Raw genomic sequence first — 20255 nt, forward strand, 5'->3', positions numbered from 1 at the left:
GCATTAACTACTTGGCCGGACAAAAAATATTTATGAATTTAATGAAGGAAAATGTTATAAGTGCGACATTTTGTCACGTTTTTCTATGACGTCATAGGTTGCATTTACATACAAATTCCTTAGTAATTTCGTGTTTTGACGTTTAGTAAAAAGTAACTGATTTGACTAGCTGGAAACTACCCTATTACCGTTCTATACGTAGTAATATTCTTTATTATTTAACCTAGTGTCGAGTAAGGATTTATAATTAACTGTTTCTAAACCTTTCTATTTAAACTATCTATATTTTTTTCATAATACACATCGCAATAAATAATAACATCTTATCATTAACTTAGGTTAGCCGGTATAAATTACTTACAGGCATAAGTCTACATGTCTGTCTAATTAGTAATTACTAGCACTTACAGGCAGTTTAGTTCAGTAAAAGGCTACGCAAGGGTGTTATTACTTTCTAGATTTTTCCTTTCTCTCTGCCTACCCCTTCGGGCGAAATGATGTGTGTTTATTTCAAAGATAATCGCATGGAAGTTAAAAAATAATAAAATAGGTTGTCTGAATAATTTTAATTCCATCTAAGACAATGAAAAAGATGTTTTAAGACTTCAAAAAATAAATATAAACAATACACAACACAGAAGATATTCGTACTGATAGGAAAAAAAATCTTTCCAATAAATAACCTGGACAAACGATGAATTATCCGCCCAAACGATGAATTATCCGCCCTAACGATGAATTACCTGCCCAAACAATTATCTGCTAATGGCAACTGACGTAGATTTAGTAATATCCTAATTGAATTTAGTTTTCATTGTTAATATTTTCGCATTTGACAACAGTCTTACCTCACGATGACGGTAGACCTGGATTTATTACGACAAAAATATCAAAGGTATTCAGATTTTACTACGAAAATATCGTGTGATGTAGAAACTAGTATTCACCGCTTACCTATTAATTGCCTATTAATTTTCTAGCCTATAATTCAATGTTATTATTTAATGCAGTAATAATGTTGAGCCGAAAGTTCGGTGAGGCGTGGATACTTAGTTCATCTAGCGATGGATGTACGGTCACGAGTCACGAGCATTAATATGTATACACTTTGGTACCATGTCACATTAACTTTTTTGACAAATTGAACTGTAAGTCTCACTAAATGTCAAATATGTTAGTGCGACAGAGTCCTAAAGTGGGTACATTATATTGCTCATGACTACGATAAAGTGCAAAAGTCCAATCTGTTTCTTGCAAAGTAATAAATTAACTGGTTGCACTTAAGACCTCCTGGTTACGTGTCGTTTCTATAATGGACCAAAAACACAGGTACAATTTTGTAGGTATTTTTTATAATTATGACAACTAATGGTTCATAATTTCACCACTGTTTATAATTAGCTGGGCTCAGTGACTGCACTTTTGCTCTTTGATTGTACCCCAATTGGGATATGGTCGTGAGTTTATTGTATGTTATGGCGCTAATTCTGGCAAACAAAACTTTATTGTATTACTAGTTTTATCCGTATAGCTCGCGATTTTATCCGTGTGTACTTCGGTCGTGGCGCTTTTTCCATCCCCTTTTCATCCCTTTAGGGGATGATTTCCGAGCTAAAAACTACCCTAAATCCTTTTGTAGGTATCCAACTATCTCCTTACTGAATTCTATCTAAATCTGGCCTTCCATTATCTACATTTATAATAGTTTGCAAATGAAGCTGTTAAGCTCCTTGAAAAAAAAAAACAGTCTAATACACCATTGTACGTCAAAAAATGGAATACCCTATTGCATGTAAAAAAAAACAGTATAATACCACATTGTTTGTAAAAAAACAGTCCAAGGCCCTTTTTATGCAAAAAAAACAGTCGTCTACACTCTTGTATGTATATTGAAGTTGCCGGGTAGTATGTACGGGTTGACTCATATTAGGCCGTGTCTTTTCTTGTATTCTTCTAAGTTGAGTGACCGCTTCGGTCCAGTTTCTTTTACTTTTGTCGTCATCTGTTTGGGTAGCGAGTTCGTTGATTCTGTGAAAAAAAAAAATTACTTAAATAGATAGATAATGAGAAGTCACTGTGGCGAGAACAGTCACTGGCTTGCTTCTCAAGCGGGGAGTGTCGGTTCAAGTACCGGTACCAGACTTAAAATAAATTACCCACATCCAATGTTTTGTTTTTACTTTGTACAATTTACTTTGTAAGGAAATACTTTGGTACTTTTAGTAAAATATTTACGTATAGTTTTAATGATTTTTATATATGTGACAAATAATAGTATTTACATATATAATACATTTTTTTTAAAGAACGTCTAGGGCCCTGAGCCGAGGTTTTCGTTGCAGCTTCTGTTCCCCAGCTATACAGGTTATGAGAAACCGCAGGAGTTTTAGGCGGATGAGACGTTCATTACGTAAAAATTGATGATTCAAAGTGTAACTATGTTACCTACTGAATAGATATTTTTGAATTTGAATACATTAGTCAGTAATTCACATAATTTTCAATAATAAAATTTACGTGTTTGGATTGTTGGAGATACCAATTTAATGGTAACACATACGTCATCAAGGGCGAGCAATGGCGGCTTGTCATAGGATTGAGCATACCTGGGGGGTTAAAGTGGCCACATCGAAGCAATTCATCTAACAAAGCAATATTGCTATCCGCCCAAACGATGGATTATCCGCCCAAACTATGAATTATCCGCCCAAACGATGAATTATCCGCCCTAACGATGAATTACCTGCCCAAACAATTATCTGCTAATGGCAACTGACGTAGATTTAGTAATATCCTAATTGAATTTAGTTTTCATTGTTATTATTTTCCTTTCATTGACATTTGTTTGCACTGCCCACTTACTTTTACATGCGCAAATGTCAAATTGCAATATTGCTTTATAGATGAATGCTACTCAGGTTCTATGACGATCTTGTGACGTAGCGAGTGTGACACTACTTCAAAAGCTCACCCCTGATGCCGGGCAGCAGCGGTATCAGTACTGGTTGGAGGTCGAGGAAATGGACTCTGGTAGTGCTCTAGCTAGAACATCACCGATTGAGAAATTGGTCGGTGTACTGCGGAACGGAAGGCGATTGGGGCAACCACCGTTCTACACGCCCTATATGGAGTATTAAAGGTGATTGAGTAATCACCTTTAATACTCGGTCGGTGGAGTCACCGACAAGAGCGCAGCTCTTAAATAAAGAGAGAGAGAGAGAGAGAGAGAGAGAGGGAAAGAGATGAATTGCTTCGATGTGGCCACTTTAACCCCCTTGTCTCCTTATACCATGATGTATGTATACTCACTAGCAATGGGTAGGTCTAGTTCGATGTTGATATCGAAGTCGTGTAGGGAATACAAACTATTGTCGCCAGACTTCTCCTTAGGTTTTGTCTTCTCAGCTTCCGCTTGGTGCTAGAAAGAGAAGTAAAATGTATTATTTTCGGTAGGGAACATTGTGGGAGTTAGTCATAAACTGCTGGGTACAGGCCTCCACTCAATCAACCGGAGGGGATATGGAGCATACTCCACCACGCTGCTCCACTGCGGGTTGGTGAAGGTGTTTTTACGTTTAATAGCCGGGACCAACAGCTTAACGTGCCCTCCGAAGCACGGAATCATCTTACTTTTTCAGACAATCAGGTGATTCAAGCCTGGAAAATCCTTACCAAACAAAGGAGAGTCTCACAAAGTCATTTCGACCATCTCCCCATCGGGAATCGAACCCGGACCTCCAGATCGTGAGCTTACCGCTTTTTAGGATTTAGTCATCATTAATTAATTATATACATTTCACGACATTACAGTGCAGAAGCGCCAATGCGCCGTGAAACTTTTATAGTGTGACGGATTGACAATGTCACATCGCATAAGCAAACACCGCAACCAGAGAGTTCTGGAATGTCCCCGTAATCCTTCTTTCTCTTTTCTGACGCATAGCTTCGTCCTTGTTTTTCTTTACTAGAAGAAGTCACCAGAAAAGTTTTTTTTTCTGGTGACTTCTTCTATTGTGTGGGTTGTGGGAGTACCAACCTCATCAACCCTGGTGTCAGGATTACTATTAAGCCGCCAAAGGCCCCAGACATGGCTCATGTAACGAATACTTACTTACATCAGTAAGTAGTAACCGGGACCAACGGCTTAACGTGCCTTCCGAAGCACGGATCATCTTACTTTCGGACAATCAGGTGATCAGCCTGTAAAGTCCTAGCCAAACTAGGGACCACAAAGTAATTTTTGTGACATGTCCCCATCGGGAATCGAAACCAGGTCCTCCGGATCGTGAACCCAACGCTCAACCACTGGACCTCCGAGGTCGTTAAATTTAGATTGTAATTAAATAACATATAAGGTGAGTTTTGTTGCAAAATCAATCAAGCATAATACTTACAGCAAGTCTATGTTGTTCCCGCTCCTTGGCAGCTTTCTCTTCTTCTCTGATCTGCTCTGCTACGGCTGCCGCCTCCTCTTGGCTTTGTATTAATTCCTGGACAAACGGTATACAGGTATATTGTACGGTCACAGGCATCTTTGGCACTTTGGTACCATGTCCCATGATGTTTTTCGACAAATTGCACTGTAAGTCTCACTAAGTGTGGTATTAAGAAACTGATCTCAGCTTCGAGACTGCCCTCAAGATCATGTCAATGTGACAGTTCTCATATGAAACCAAGAACTTTGAGGGCAGTCTCAGCTGAGATTAGTTTATTGATACCACCCTAAATGTCAAATATAATAATAATAAAAAAATAATAATGCGAGTGCCATATAGAATTTCACCGCTCCCCCCTCTTTGAAGGGTCAGGGGCAGAATTCCAAAAAAAAGTTGCACGATTTTTTTTTGTTAAATCGTGTGGGTATATTCACCTGACTCCTGCTGCTTTGTGATTTGAAGTTCATCACAGGCTTGGTGTGCCGCCGCGTGAAGGGGTCGTCCTGTTTCTTGCCTTTGTTCGCTTTCACCTGAAAACAATAAATTGAATTAAATTGTATTGGGGCTTATTTCAACAGGAGAGGGTATGGAGCATATTCAAGAAAGAAAAAAGATTAAGAAGATATTCGACATACTTTTTGTTTTCACATATTAAAACAAAATAATACAATTATGAACTGTTCTTAGAAAAGGTTTAATACGATCTACTCTGAACCGGCGTGCGTGTATGAAGCGATTGATGAATGTGGAGGAAGCAAGAGAAGTGTGTCAGGATCGAAGCAAAAGGAATTCTATAGTCTCTGCTTACCCGGTGGGAAATAGGCGTGAGTTTATATATGTATGTGTAATATAATTATGAATGTATGCCGAAACGGTTCCACCTCAACATAGCCTAGTCTATGACGCTGTTTTTTATTTCAGTTGGAACCGGTAAAGTAATCAGGGTCACCATTAGTAAACATTGCGGGTTGGTGGAGGTGGTTTTTCAGTTCGGCTCCAGTTGATTGAGGGGAGGCCTGTGCCCAGCAGTGGGACATTTATAGGCTATTTATGTGGGGTTTATTTATTCTTTACTGGATGACCAGGTGAACTTCGTTATCACATTTTCTTAAACTTCTCTGGACTACGACCAACATTTCTTAACCAAAATCAGCCAAATGATTTCAGTCGAATAGCAAGAGCGGCACGTTACTGGTTGTGTGTGCGTGTTAAATAAAATAAAATAAAATTAAAATATCTTATTTCCCCCACTAACTTCCTCCATGATGGCCTTCTCGGCGGACTCGACGTTCATCTTCCGGTTCCGGTTGTTGATGTACGAGATGCTCTGTATGGACGACGTGCGGGTCTTGTCCAGGTGCGAGGCGCGCTCCTCCAGCTCTTGGATCTTGGCGTTGAGGTCCATCACCAGCTCGTCGTCACCTCTGTGAGCAGGATAACAATATCTTCATGCGGCCGAGATTTCCATACACAATGGGGTTTGGATTTTAAAAGAACATACGTAAAGTAAAGGGTATCACTGAATTAACGTCAACGGATCCCGTGGTTGAGCGTTGTGCCACCATCCAGAGGTACCGGGTTTTGAATCCCAGTAGGAACAAATCACTTTGTGAGCCCTGGTATGGTTAGGATGTTGCAGGCTGATTACCTTATTGTCCGAAAATAAGAAGGAAACTTAAGCCGTTGGTATCGGTTACTACTTATTGGTGTAAGTACGTAGTCGTTACATGAGCCATGTCTGGGACCTTTGGCGGCTTAATAGTAACCCTGACACCAGGGTTGGTGGGGTTGGTAATCCACCTCACAACCCACACGATAGAAGACGACTGGGTCATAGAAATAAAGATAGACAAGCATTTGACATTTGAGCTGACGTCATCGCACCTGCGTTGCCATTTCGAAAAAAATAAATTACCCACGACCAATGTTTTTTTTTTTGAGGAGCTCGGTGGCGCAGCGATAAACAGTCTGCGATTGTTGAAGTTAAGCAACTTTCGCAAAGGCCGGTCATAGGATGGCTGACCACAAAAAAAAAGATTTCATCTCGAGCTCCTTCGTGCTTCGGAAGGCACGTTAAGCCGTTGGTCCCGGCTGCATTAGCAGTCGTTAATAACCATCAATCCGCACTGGGCCCGCGTGATGGTTTAAGGCCCGATCTCCCTATCCATCCATAGGGAAGGCCCGTGCCCCAGCAGTGGGGACGTTAATGGGCTGATGATGATGACCAATGTTTTTTTATATATGTGAAAAGTAATAGTAATTAAATACATTAGTCAATAATTCACTTAATTTACAATTATAAAATTTACGTCCTTGGAATGTTGGAGATAGCAATTTAATGGTAACACAGTGGTACCACTTACGTCATCAAACGGCTGGCAATGGCAGCTTTTAGCATACCTGGGATTCTTATACTATGGCTCTGACTACATATAGGATATTTGACAATTTGCGACAATCTATTAACGTCTGTCATTTTGTGAATCTGTCATTATGCGTTTTTGTCATTATGCGCCTAAAGCACGTGAACTTATGAATGTTTCTTGTTGAATTCTCACCGTAACTGTGCCACGTCTCTCTCCTTCATCAGTTGCGTTTTCTTCATGGCGTAGTTGGTGGGGTGTGAACGGAACCTCTCCTTCTCAGCTACAATTTTTTCTATATCTTCTTCCTGTAACCATAGATATAAGCCTTGACTTTAACATTCCTACACTTAATTTAGGATCCTCTCTTAACAATTTTATTTCGTTAAATATACAAAGGTTACAGAAGACCTTTTGGCGGCGAGGGTATGCTGCGCCAAAGGATGGTTTCGAGGTACCGAACAGAGCATAATACCTCCCTAGTCACATGTTGGTAGTGTGACTAGGGATCGACGATCCAACGGTGTTATGTTGGAAGTTGCATATATGCGTCTTGCTGTGTAAACTTCGATAGCGCGTTTCACGACCGCTTGAAGACTGCATTATTGAATGTGGCGCCATCTGTTGCATGTGGGCGGAAATAGCTGGCCAACTAGTTGGGTCCGTTACAACCTCATAAAGTCAACTCACCTTAAACTCGTACATGAGCGCCTCTTTAACCTCCAAAATCTTGCTCCGTACAAAGTCCATGGTGGGTGGTTTCTTGTTGGCATCTTTTATGGCCTTGAACCATTTCTGGAACTCGCTGTCCGTGAATTCCTGCGACAAAATGGCAATACTCAAATTATGATTATAATTGAATAGAATACTATAATAGATATAGTTTATTCTAAAAGGGCGCCACACAAAAAAGTGCAATGGAACAGCGTGGTGGAGTATGCTCCATACCCTCCGGTCGATTGAGGGGAGACTTGTACCCAGCAGTGGGACATTTATAGGCTGTTGTTAGTGTTTATTTATATACAGGGTGTTAGTGACATCGTAACGAATACTGAGAGGGATGATTCAGACCATGATTAAAAAAAAGTCATGAATGTTTCGCAGGAAAATTCCACTTGATATCAACTCAGAATCATGGTCTGAATCATCCCCCTCATTATTCGTTACGGTGACACTAACACCCTGTATAGAAAGCTAGAAAATCAATTCTCACCTGATTACTAACGAATTCTAATCTGAACACCCTGTCTTGCGTGCCGTGCCGTAGTTTCAGTCCCTTGTTTGTTCTCGTGTTGCCCAAGTTATAAATCTTAGCCGTTTCATATACATCTATTATTTCAGCTACCTGTAACAAAATTAATAATTACTTAAGCTAGTTAAAAGCTAGTTATAGCTTATACGTTGTTTTAGGTTTACGCGGTTATTATCATAACTAAAACACATAATAACGGGTTCTTACCGCGTTTAAATCAGGGATATGAGACTCCCGATATTTTGACACTGTTGCAAGTGCCATGTGTGTGTGTGTGTGTGTGTGTGCGTGCGTGTGTGTGTGTGTGTGTGGGCGGAGAGCTCCCGACTGGGCGATATACAAAAAAAATAAGTATGAGGTATACCTAGTAAAATAGGGGGTTGTCGGTAGAAAAAAGACGCAAATAATCTTCTCACTCACTCTATAAACCGGGTTGCCGTTATTGTTGCCGATGCCGATTCGCACGAAGCAGCCGGTGACCACACGCGCGAAGAACGGCAAGTGCACAAGCCTCTCTAGTTTAAATCTGAAATATAGAATAACAATAAGAAACACAAACCACACACCGGACACTTCATACAAAACACTTCTTCTTTTTGTTTTTTTATCGTAGTTTATTTTTATGTTGTCGTCTTTCGAATCTGTTATTAATAAAGAATGAAAGAAAAAAAGAAACATTTATTACTTCCGGACACCACAGACACAGACAGACAGGTACATTACATTTAACACAGGACAGAAACCACACGGAAATCAATAAGTACATAGACACAAAAAAATACCAAAACAAAAAGAAAAACAAACCAAAATCATAAAAACAATATTAATAAAACTAAGTATTCTAAATGCAACGCATTGACGACCCGATCATCTGCGGTGGCGTCCGGAATAAAAGGACCTCGCTCAGCATAAGTCGCGGCGTGAGCCACGACGCTAGTATTTTGCGGGCCCTGCCGAGTGAGGCCACGGACATCGCGGTATATATGTACATAGATACATACTACTTAAACTTACTTACATATAATTATTTACTCACACACACGCACACACACACACACACACACACTTACACTCGGACACACACTACTCCCAATCTTATATTATTATCATTTTAAAATGTTTCATATTTTTATTTTTACTGATACTTTCTTTTCAAAAAATAATTTTCTGGCCTCTTTCGTTTAGCTTCGCTTTTAAAAATATATAACGATGTTCCAGAACTCTAGGGAAACCTATAAATAGCTTAAGTTTAGATAATAAGTGTTGTTAAATATGTTTTTATAATGCTGTTGGTTTTCTCAATAAACATAAAAATAAAAAATAAATAGTATTACAAAATAGGGTCGTGTACTAGGTTCAAGATAAATTATGAAATTCTGATTACTAAATAAAGACACACCTAAAACTAACGAAAAACATTTTCTTTTTTCTATTAAACTTATTTATGAATTTTAATCAAGAAAAACGTAATAATAAGTCCGACATTTTGTCACGTTTTTCTATGACGTCACAGAGTGCTTTTTCATACAAATTCCATAGTAATTTCGTGTTTTGACGTTTAGTAAAAAGTAACTGATTTGACTAGTTGGAAACTAGCCTATTATAACAATTACAATAAATACACATTAATACGATTTACCATAAACATAAAAATATCATAAAATAATACGAACAAATAGATATGGGTCATCAGTTCATAAATAGGTAATACTAGGTTAAGCTTTTTGTTACTAACAAAATATGGACTAGTTACCGAGATAAATATTTTGAATTTGAATTTAATATGAACGTTTTGAGCGCTCTGCCTCAGTGTGGCGCGCTGGAAGAGGTATTCTATTTTAGAATAGAATAGAATAGAAAAAGTTTATTATAAAAGGACGCCACACACAAAAATAGACAACAACATCATATCAAATTTCCACTAAAACAATTACAAAAAAGCAAGACGGATGTTTGTCGAAATGACTATAAGGTGGTGGTGGACGTCCTGAGATAAAAGGGTCTCACTCAGCACAAGTCGCGGCGTGAACCACGACGCTGATATTATGTGGACCCTGTTGGTATTTATGATAAGCTGGTATTGTTTTTATTCTTATTACATCATTTTTTATTCTTTTATTGATATTTCATTAAAGTACGTTTTCGTAATTGCAAAAGCGGTATATAAAGCGAAAGTTGATGGTAGGGCATTAACCACAAAACACCACTTCGTATTAATTATTTAGATTATTCAATGAAGAAAGCAACTGTCCCGTTCCCGGTCCCGCCAAAAAGCCTTAAGTCTTGCTTCTTGTGTTTTGTTTTTAGAGCCGACAAGAGCGTGGCTCTGAAATTGATGATGATGAAGTCTTGATTACCAAAAACCCCATGTTGTGATGAGTATAATTTTTGATCTTGTAAACTTTGAGAGGCGAGCTACTTTAGCCTAATAAAGTGTCTAAGTAACATAGTGATTAAGTGTGGCTTATATAAAATATCCACATTATGTAATATTACTTAATTTAAATAAAGAATTTCCAAAAACAAAACTACAATGATTGAGAAGGGAATATTAGGTTGGTTTGGACACGTAGAGCGAATGAAGGCTAATAGAATTGCAAAAGCGGTATATAAAGCGAAATTTGATGGTGGGGCTGGCCGAGGAAGACCGAGAAGGACTTACGACGACCAAATTGGAGATGTCCTTAGAAAAGGTTCAATACGATCTACTCTGAACCGGCGTGCGTGTATGAAGCGATTGATGAATGTGGAGGAAGCAAGAGAAGTGTGTCAGGATCGAAGCAAATGGAATTCTATAGTCTCTGCTTACCACGGTGGGAAATAGGCGTGAGTTTATATATGTATGTTTTCGTCATAAAAAAAAATGAACGTAGTATACCTGCTAAGTCTAAGTTTGTTGATCTGATCCCGCGAGTCTGCGTATTTCACTTCAACTTCTTCTCGCTCCCGCTTTTTTTCTTCTTCTTCACCGCCCGACGATGAAGAGCTTGTTGAGCTGCGTCGACCTGCGATTATACAGGGTGTTTGTTAACGACGGGTTCCTTGGAGTGATGACATTTGTATATTATTCTCTTTTGATGTTTTTTTTATATTCTTTTGTTTTTTCTTGAATGCTGGGGCTGAGATGGTTCAGCTCATGATTCTAAGTTAATATCAAGTGAGATTTTTCGTCGCAAAATTCATGTTTTATTTGTGTTTTTTTTTTATTCACCTGTAGACTTGTTGTCTTCAGAGTCTGAACCAGAGTCGTCGGAGTATATGTCTGAGGCCTTCAACTTGACGCTCTGTTTGCTCGTGCCGCCGATTATTTCTGCATCGGCGTCCTGTTGACAAAAGAAAAATACTTTTATGTTTTTTATTTTTTCTAGACTCAGCATGGTCGCGTTCAGTTCCTTAGGGAACATACTTATACTACGTGCGTGGTTTTTTGATCTAAAAGCCAACATTTCGGACTGATGACCAAAACCTACCTGAAATTCAAAGCCCGGACTGATGATCAAAGTCCGGACTTGTAACCAAAATCCGGACTGATGACCAAAGTCGCGACTGATGGCCAAAATGGGGATTGATGAACAAAATCCGGACTGATGACCAAAGTCCGGTCTGATGACCAAAGTCCGGACTGATGACCAAGTCCGGACTTGTAACCAAAATCCGGACTAATGACCAAAGTCGCGACTGATGATCAAAATCCGGACTGATGACCAAAAATCCGGACTGATGACCAAAATCCGGACTGACGACCGAACGTTCGGACGGGCGGCTATTAATCTGGAGTTATACTTACATCTTCCTCCTCCTTATCCTTATTCTTCTCCTCCTCTAATCTTCGTTTCTGCTTGATGTGTTCCACTCTGGTCGCTTTGGCGTCCCTCTGAGCTCGCAGCGCCGCCATGGCGTTCTGTCGTCGGTCATCCACGTTGCGCTTGCGGCCCTCGGTCTTGGCGCCAAACAGGGGGGAGGCAGAACGCTCTGATGTTTCTGTTCATACATCAAACCAAAAGAAATAATAAAATGCACCCAAAATAGAGAAACAAAGAGAAATTACAGACAGATTATAAATTGTTTTATGCTTGCTAATTAGGCCTCAAACTGGACGACAGCGGCAGCGTCGCGGCGGCGGCGGCGGTGCGGGGAGCGGCGCGTTCAAATGCTAAGACTTATATTGAAGTGTTCTCGATGGCAGCGGCGCGGGGAGCGGGGTACGAGCGTTGCGCTCTAGTCGAGCGGTGTCTCTGCGTTTGAGTTGACGTAATGAGTTCTATAGGGATTCAGATCTTCTTTTGCCCATAATAAATCGTACGAAACAAAGAACTACAATCGAAAGTGCGTTCATTTGAGACACCGCGCGATCTGGCCGCTGGCAACGAGAACGGAACAGCGGCCGCCGCGCCGCTCCCCGCGCCGCTATCGCCCCCGCGCCGCCCCCGCTTTCATCCAGTTTGAGGCCTTACATGCGTACACAGAATTTAGCGTTAGTAACATCGTAACGAATACCGAGAGGGATCGTTTAGTTCTAAGTTGATATCACTTTTTTATCTATTTTCAGTTTCATACATTTGCGACGGAAAAAATCATCATCATCATTAGCCCATTAACGTCCCCACTGCTGGGGCACGGGCCTTCCCTATGGATGTATAGAGAGAACCATCACGCGGGCCCAGTGCGGATTGATGGTTATTAACGACTGCTAATGCAGCCGGGACCAACGGCTTAGCGTGCTTTCCGAAGCACGGAGGAGCTCGATATGAAAACTTCTTTTTTTTGTGGTCACCCATCCTATGACCGGCCTTTGCGAAAGTTACTTAACTTCAACAATCGCAGACCGAGCGCGTTTACCGCTGCGCCACCGGGCTCCTCGGAAAAAATCATCTCCCTCGGTATTCGTTACGATGTCACTAACACCCCGTATAAATTTATCAAAATTTGTTCTAAAAAATCATCACCATCTTAACACGGACTCTGTGACTCACCATTATCCTTGGAGTCGTCGACAATCTCCCCTGGACTGGGCGGGGTCTTCTCTTTCTCATTTTCTATCTCTTTTTGTTCTTCCGCCTCTGCTTCTGTTGAGTGAAACAGAACATATATCACTACTAACGCCTGCATTCTACATGTGTAGGCAGAGCTGTATTGTATACACACTCCTCGCTATGTTTAAGACCTAAATCTTTTTCACACTCACCTCTCTTCTCCTTCTATCTTTCCTTCTCTTTTTATCTTTGAACACAAAGTCGTTGTGACGCCTCATTGGCTACTTGATAAGATTCTTTTATAATAAATACTTCTCTTTCCCCCTCACCTTTCATCTCCCTCTATCTTTCCTTCGCTTTTTATCTTTGACTGCGACGAAATCGTTGTATGGCGTCTCATTGGCTACTTGATAAGTGTTTTTATAGTAAATAAATACTACTATTTCCCACTTACCCCTCTTCTCCCTCTGTCTCTCCTTCTCTCGTTCCCTCTCTTTCTCTCTCTGCGCGCGGCGTCGTTGCCTTGCTTCTCTTCTGCGCGCTATTTCCCCAGGCGATGCTGATCTTTCAGCCGCTGAACGACGGGCTAGCCGGAGTTTGCGCTCGATCTCCCATCTGTTTAGTTTGAGAATATCATTAGAACCTAATTGCAGTTTTCACTAACACAGCTGGCTTGACCAAAAGACGGCGATACGGCTCACCACCAATCACGTTGGTCTAACAGAAAGGCGAACCTAGCTCAGCCGCTGGTGGGGAGCGGAGAACACCAAACCCCTTACGCCCCAAGCCCCTGATAGACTAATAACGATACCTGGTTTTCATGAGATCTCTCCTCTCGATACGCTTGAAGATCTCCTGTTCCCTCTCCTTCTCTGACATGGCGGCCAGCCTCGCTCTGTCCTCTTCATCGCCCATGAGGTTCTCATCGTAACTGAAAAGGAGAAATGTTATTTTAACACGTAGCTATATACAGCTATATTGATTGAATAGTCTGGCTGTTCGTCGGTTGCCTTTTCATGCTCAAGATTAATTCGCTGCTTTGCTGCTAATAACTGGAACCAACGGTTTGTAATATACGATCCCGACGACCCGATTACTCTAGCCATAGAGGCGGCCAATCAGCTCGCGACACCAAACACTTCAGGACACGGCGTGGTCGACGATTTCCCTCAATCAGCGCTTATCGCTATCGACCCCCTAGGGTCGATTAATTCTTTCAAATATTCTTCCTCTCAGACGACGCCCTGAGCCGAGGTTCGTGCCCAACTGGGCACCCTCAGGCTTGTTGTCTTAAATGTTGTACCGGGTGAGAGCCTTCAGCGCTTCCCATTTGTCCGGGCCAAATAGTAAATGCCATCGGCGGCAAATCTACAATAAGTCACGTCAAAAAAAAGCTTATTATCACGGAAGCACAGAATGATTTTACTTTTTCGCACAATCAAGGGATTCCAGCCTGCGATGTCCTTACCAAACAAAAGACTGTCTCACAATGATTTCGAGAATGCCCCCATCGGGAATCGCACCTGAATCTATAGATCGTGAACTAAACAATTTACCTGATGTAGCCTATTCGATCCCGGCGTGGTCTTATATATGTCGTGGCCAGATCGTAATATTGATCATTTCATGATGTGGTCGACCATTTCATGAAATGGTCATATTTCATGAAATGGCCAACTTAAATTGACCATATCGTTGAAACGTCAACATTTAATGATATATCAATCAACGTTTGGCCATATCGTTAATGTAGGCGGTGTCCATGCTATGTGGTGTAATAAAAATGCGAATAGTCGATTAATTTCTTAATTTCAAAATTATGTACCTATTCGATATAGAAAATTGAACAATAACATTGATTCATCGATTATAACAACAATCAAGTTTTAAATATAATCGACACCAGCGCCACTATCGGTGGATAATGTTAATAATTTTACGATATGATTGCCAACGTTTGGCAATATCATGAAGTAATCATGCATTTAGTTGCTCATATCGTTAAACGTTTTGTGTTCATTGATCTGGCCAAACTACATCATGATGTGGCCAACGAATGATATACATGAAATGATCGAGCACATCATGAAATGATCAATTCTATGATCTGGCCACGACATATATATGTATAAGCAAGAAGCTCACCCATCATCGAATTCTTCTTCAGAATCAATAGAATCATTGTCTGATGAGTGTGATGACACCTCCCCTTCCTCTGGCTCGCTATAAACATCCTTTTTTTTCCCCGACCCAGCACTGTCTGTACTTCTCCTCGTATCTTTCTTCGGTTCAGGTTTCTTCGCTTCCGGTTTCTTCACGTCTGTGATATCTGACTTGCTACCTTTACGAGCTGGTTTTGGAGGTTCTTTCTTGGATGTGTCGCTTCTGTCTGAGTCGGAGTCTGAGCCCGATGATGAAGACGATTTGGCTGGAAGAAGATGGTTGATTAGGTTTTGGGGTTAAGCATAACATAAGCTCACGACTATATCCCAATTGGGGTAGTCAGAGGTACATCCGTCGCAATATGAACTAAGTACAGGCATGAGCAATATAATGTACCCACTTTAGGACTCTGTCGCACTAACATATTTGACATTTACTGAGACTTACAGTTCAATTTGTCAAAAAAGTTAATGTGACATGGTTGCAAATTGGTTACATATTAATTCTCGTGACCGTACATCCACACCTCACCGAGCTTTCTGTTAGACCAACGTGATAGGTGAGCCGTATCGCTGTCTAAAGATATGTTAATCGAAAGATAAATTAATAACTCATTGGTGCAAGTCCAGTGCCAGGGTTCGAACCGGCGCTTCGTGATTGAGAAACAGTACTGTTAGTACAGTACATTGGGGTACTGACTCAACAGTCAGTACCCCAATGTTCATTACCTAACCCCAACGGGTTAGGTAATGAAAAAAATGCGAGGGACTACACAAGACGGAAAGAATGCTATAGCCTTAATTAGGATTTTTTATTTTACTCTGAGTCAGTCTACATCTCCACCAATGTTCTTCATCTTCTCTATCTGACAGCTTTCTAAATGGCGGCCTTATAACTTAAAACGGTTTCTTTCAGCGTAACGGTAAGGTTTTTTTTACATGAAGCATTAGAATAAAATATATGCTTCACAATATTAAGCAATTTCTCTTTAACCTAATAATAATATTATTAGCCTTTATTACTGACTTTTTTTGCATAACTATAGTTTCCATAAATATTAAAGTATCATAGTAGTTTATTTTCTATTTTCTTGTGCCAGTTTGCCCTTTGGCAAAGGCCTCCCAAAGAGTGCACCACAACTACCGATCCAATGACATCTTTAACCTAAACTACTACAAATAAAATATTATTTCCTAAGAATTTGTCCACAGACTCAGATTAATTTAAGGGGAAGACAGTAAGGTGAAAACATTTACATTATTAACTTACAATTTTTCTTGTCATCATCATCATCCCAGTCGGACTCACTGTCTGAAGATCGTCCCGACGACTTGCTCTTGGATTTGGGGGGTGGGGAATCTGTCTTTTTCTTTTTCTTAGCTAAATTCAGGAATTGCTGGAAAAGGACGCAAATATAAAATTTTTGTCAGGCATTTTTTCTAATGCAAAAGTGCTGATAGACTTGAGCATTTACTTGTACTAGAACATCGAGCATGCGCCGTTCTTTGTCGAACTGAACAACAAGCTGAGCCAAGCATAAAGCCAAACATTTCCATGAACGTTTTCATGCGCAAGAACGCTCGATAGAATGCTCGCTAAAATGTTCTCATATTTTTCTCCTATTGGAACATTCGCACAAATGTTCATTACAAGTGAATGCTCAAGTTTATCAGCACCTTAAGGCATTTGTACCAGGTCTTCTTCTTCTATTGTGTGGGTTGTGAGGTGAATTACCAACCTCATCAACCATGGTGTCAGAGTTATTATTGAGCCGTCAAAGGCCCCTGACATGGCTCATGTAACAACTACTTACATTTTGGATAATCATGTGATCAGCCTGTAATGTCCTAACCAAACTAGGGATCACAAAGTGATTTTTGTGATGTGTCCCCACTGGGATTCGAACCCGGGACCTACGGATCGTGAGCCCAACGCTCAACCACTAGACCACGTATATAACGTATATAAGTGGTTAAGGATTAATATCACTGTACCGTCACAATTATTTATCATACTGGTATGCAATTACGGTGCTGATTTTCTATTTAGATATACACCTTTGTGCTCCATTAAAAATGCTCCATTCCCCCTGCGGTTTATTGAGGGGAGGCCTGTGCCCAGCAGTGGGATGTGTATAGGCTTTTTATGTATGTTTATGTCAAATTGGTATCACATAGCAGTATAGCAAAGCCACACTATACCAGTACCGATTTTACAGACTAATAGCACACCCTGGACACTTCATACAAACAACTTCATTTTACACAGACATTACACATTGACATAATCAACACGCGCAACTCGTTATGTGGTGTCTGAGGGCTGCCAATCACAATACCTAATTAATTAACGGTGATTACTTAGGTAAGTAGTATTATTTACGAAAGGTGCTTTATTAGGTAATTATCAGTTAATTACCTTACATGCTACATTATTGTTACATTAAGCACTTAGCCTAGGATCTTTTATATTGCAAATAATTAGCATGTTTTGATGAATAATTATCATAAACAATAAATGTGTATAGGCGAGAAAGCGGAATTACTGTGAGATCAAATATTCCAATCTGACGAAAGAATGTCGGCTTCCAATTTCAAAATTTGAACATTACACTAAACTAATAAAAAATAAAAAGAACGGTCTGTGTGCAGCCTTCACAACTCAAGTCTAAACTATGTTTGAGGGGGGTCGAGGTAATCTTGCTCAGATGCTGGTGGGGAGCAGAGAATAAAAAATATTACTACGTATAGAATGGCAACTCTACTATTGGCCTAGAGCTAATAGTATAACAATGCCACACCTTACCAGTATGCGGAACCAATTTTGCGTACCAATTAAAAATTGTAGCACAATTTCATACCCGTATGATGATGGAAGCATAACTAACCACTTCTTTACCTTAACCTTTACAAGCTCTGCTTTATGCATACATTTTAAGATGTTGATGTAAATGTCAATTCTATATTATGAGATGATGCAATACTATGCAATTCTTCACAATTATAATCTGATATTAATTTATGATCTAAAAAATAGATTTAAAAATGTACAAGTTCATTTCATGGATTTCGCTCCATTTTCTTTCATGGCTTAAATATTGACCAAAAGTGGTCCAAATGTCCACCACCACCGAGATCTATGTACCGAAATAGACTATTAAATACTGCAGTCAAAAATATGCTGTCAGTGAAAAGTTATGGCTAAATGAAAAATACATACATACATACATACATAATACTCACGCCTATTTCCCACCGGGGTAAGCAGAGACTATAGAATTCCATTTGCTTCGATCCTGACAGACTTCTCTTGCTTCCCCCACATTCATCAATCGCTTCATACACGCACGCCGGTTCAGAGTAGATCGTATTGAACCTTTTCTAAGGACATCTCCAATTTGGTCATCATAAGTCCTTCTCGGTCTTCCTCTGCCAGCCCTACCATCAACTTTCGCTTTATATACCGCTTTTGCAATCCTATTATCCTTCATCCGCTCTACGTGTCCAAACCAACCTAACATTCCCTTCTCAATCCTAGTCACTATATCGTCCCTTACACCACATCTCTGTCTTATCACACTGTTTCTCACTCTATCACTCAACTTCACACCGCAGATGCTACGCAAAGACCTCATTTCTACGGCATTGATCCTACTTTCATGCTTCTTCTGCCATACCCAACATTCACTACCGTACTTCAGCGTAGGGACAAGCACTGCATTGTGAACAGCCATCCTCGCATCTTGCGAGATACATTGGCTACTAACAACTGCGTGCATTGCCCCTAAATGAAAAATCATGTTAGGTATTTGCGCATCTTAAATATCCTGCTCACCTGACCGCTTCATCTTCATCATGTTATTTAACCTTTTCATAGGTAAATATTTACATCATCATTAATTATTATTGAGTATTTAGTGGTCTATTTCAGTGTTAGTGGTGGATATTTGGACCAAGTTCCATACAACTTTGGTCAATGTCCTTTGAATAGATGTGGGCCAACGCCTGTGCGCTGCCATGCACTTAGATCTATATTAATACAAAAATTCAAGGATTGACACTTCAAATGACTATGATATCACTAACATGCCATGTTTTTGAGTACTGAAGCTTCCATTAAAATAAATACATTACTCTTCTTCTGGACAGTCAGGTAAAATCTGGCCTCTGAAGCCTACATTATGTAATAAACTCAAATTTAGAGAAAATAACACACAATTTTATGGCGCTTCTCACTGCAGTTCAGTGTTTAGATTTTGTAAGAAAGTGAAAACTTGATGTTTTTGTTAAATGTTTGGATTTTACTGTTTTTGCGTATATGTTTGGGTATTAAAGCCAAGGACGATGATCGATCGTGGTCTTTTTTGAAATACCAGATGAGTCATGCCTTCAGAAAACGACTATACACGGGATCGACAGCCCAAACATAGCATAATACAAGGAAAACACGATCGCATTGTTTTTGTCTGTTTTTTAAGAATAAAAGCCTCTCCGCAGGATGTTTTCATACCTATGTGCGCATTAAGCACAAATAGATCCGTAAGGCATTGATCTTGGCCTAAATACGCAGACAAAACTGAAAGAATGCGCGTCAAAACCAACGATCGAGCATGAACTTATAACCTACGTTTTTTATAAGAAAACAAACTCACCGAGTCCAAATCTGAACACTCGCTGCTAGAATCCGAATCTATCAATGGTTTGTTCTTTCGTTTAGCCATATTTAAGCACTAAAAAGTTATGTAAAATAAATTATAAGGAAATTACGCCTGCTTTCTTCTTCTCGAAATCGTCTACTAAACTAACCACAGATAGAAAATACCTATGTGCGTTCGGATGAGGTTCGGATACAAATACTGCAAATGTTATTCGGTCAATTTGAACGTGTATCCGAATGAGAAAATCGTCGAATGAATGATACCCTTTACCAAGTTACAAAACAAATTGTTTGGTCGAAAAAGAGAGATGTGATACTTGGTCCTTGGTTACAAATGATAACTTTTTCAACCAATTTTCAACAAATGCAGTGGCGTCATCTGTTATTAAAGTACGGTACCTATTACAAAAGG

General features: G+C 39.9%; 1 protein-coding gene across 1 annotated transcript; it reads right to left on the reverse strand.

Moving 5' to 3' along the window:
* Positions 1–549: 549 nt before the first annotated feature.
* On the reverse strand, positions 550–19998 carry LOC126378070 (RNA polymerase-associated protein Rtf1). Its single transcript, XM_050026202.1, has 18 exons — positions 19839–19998; positions 16457–16583; positions 15170–15452; positions 13836–13955; positions 13479–13639; positions 13025–13117; positions 11839–12032; positions 11263–11374; positions 10930–11056; positions 8472–8577; positions 8013–8144; positions 7490–7618; positions 6995–7107; positions 5692–5860; positions 4871–4966; positions 4395–4490; positions 3310–3418; positions 550–2028 (listed from the first exon to the last, which is right to left on the reverse strand). The coding sequence occupies exons 1-18, from the start codon at positions 19905–19907 to the stop codon at positions 1922–1924; spliced, it is 2343 nt and encodes a 780-aa protein (XP_049882159.1). The 5' UTR covers positions 19908–19998; the 3' UTR covers positions 550–1921.
* Positions 19999–20255: the final 257 nt, after the last annotated feature.

The sequence above is a fragment of the Pectinophora gossypiella genome, chromosome 25 (genome assembly GCF_024362695.1).
Source record: "Pectinophora gossypiella chromosome 25, ilPecGoss1.1, whole genome shotgun sequence".
NCBI classification, from domain to species: Eukaryota; Metazoa; Arthropoda; class Insecta; order Lepidoptera; family Gelechiidae; genus Pectinophora; species Pectinophora gossypiella.

Bases quoted from the DNA above. Each gene is read 5' to 3' on its own strand.
- LOC126378070 (XM_050026202.1), bottom strand. From the start codon at position 19,907: ATGGCTAAACGAAAGAACAAACCATTGATAGATTCGGATTCTAGCAGC. The intron at 13,956-15,169 runs GTGAGCTTCTTG...TCTCCTTTTCAG, and splicing joins GAAGAAGAATTCGATGATGG to TTACGATGAGAACCTCATGG. The intron at 8,145-8,471 runs GTGAGTGAGAAG...ATTTTGTTACAG, and splicing joins ACGGCAACCCGGTTTATAGA to GTAGCTGAAATAATAGATGT.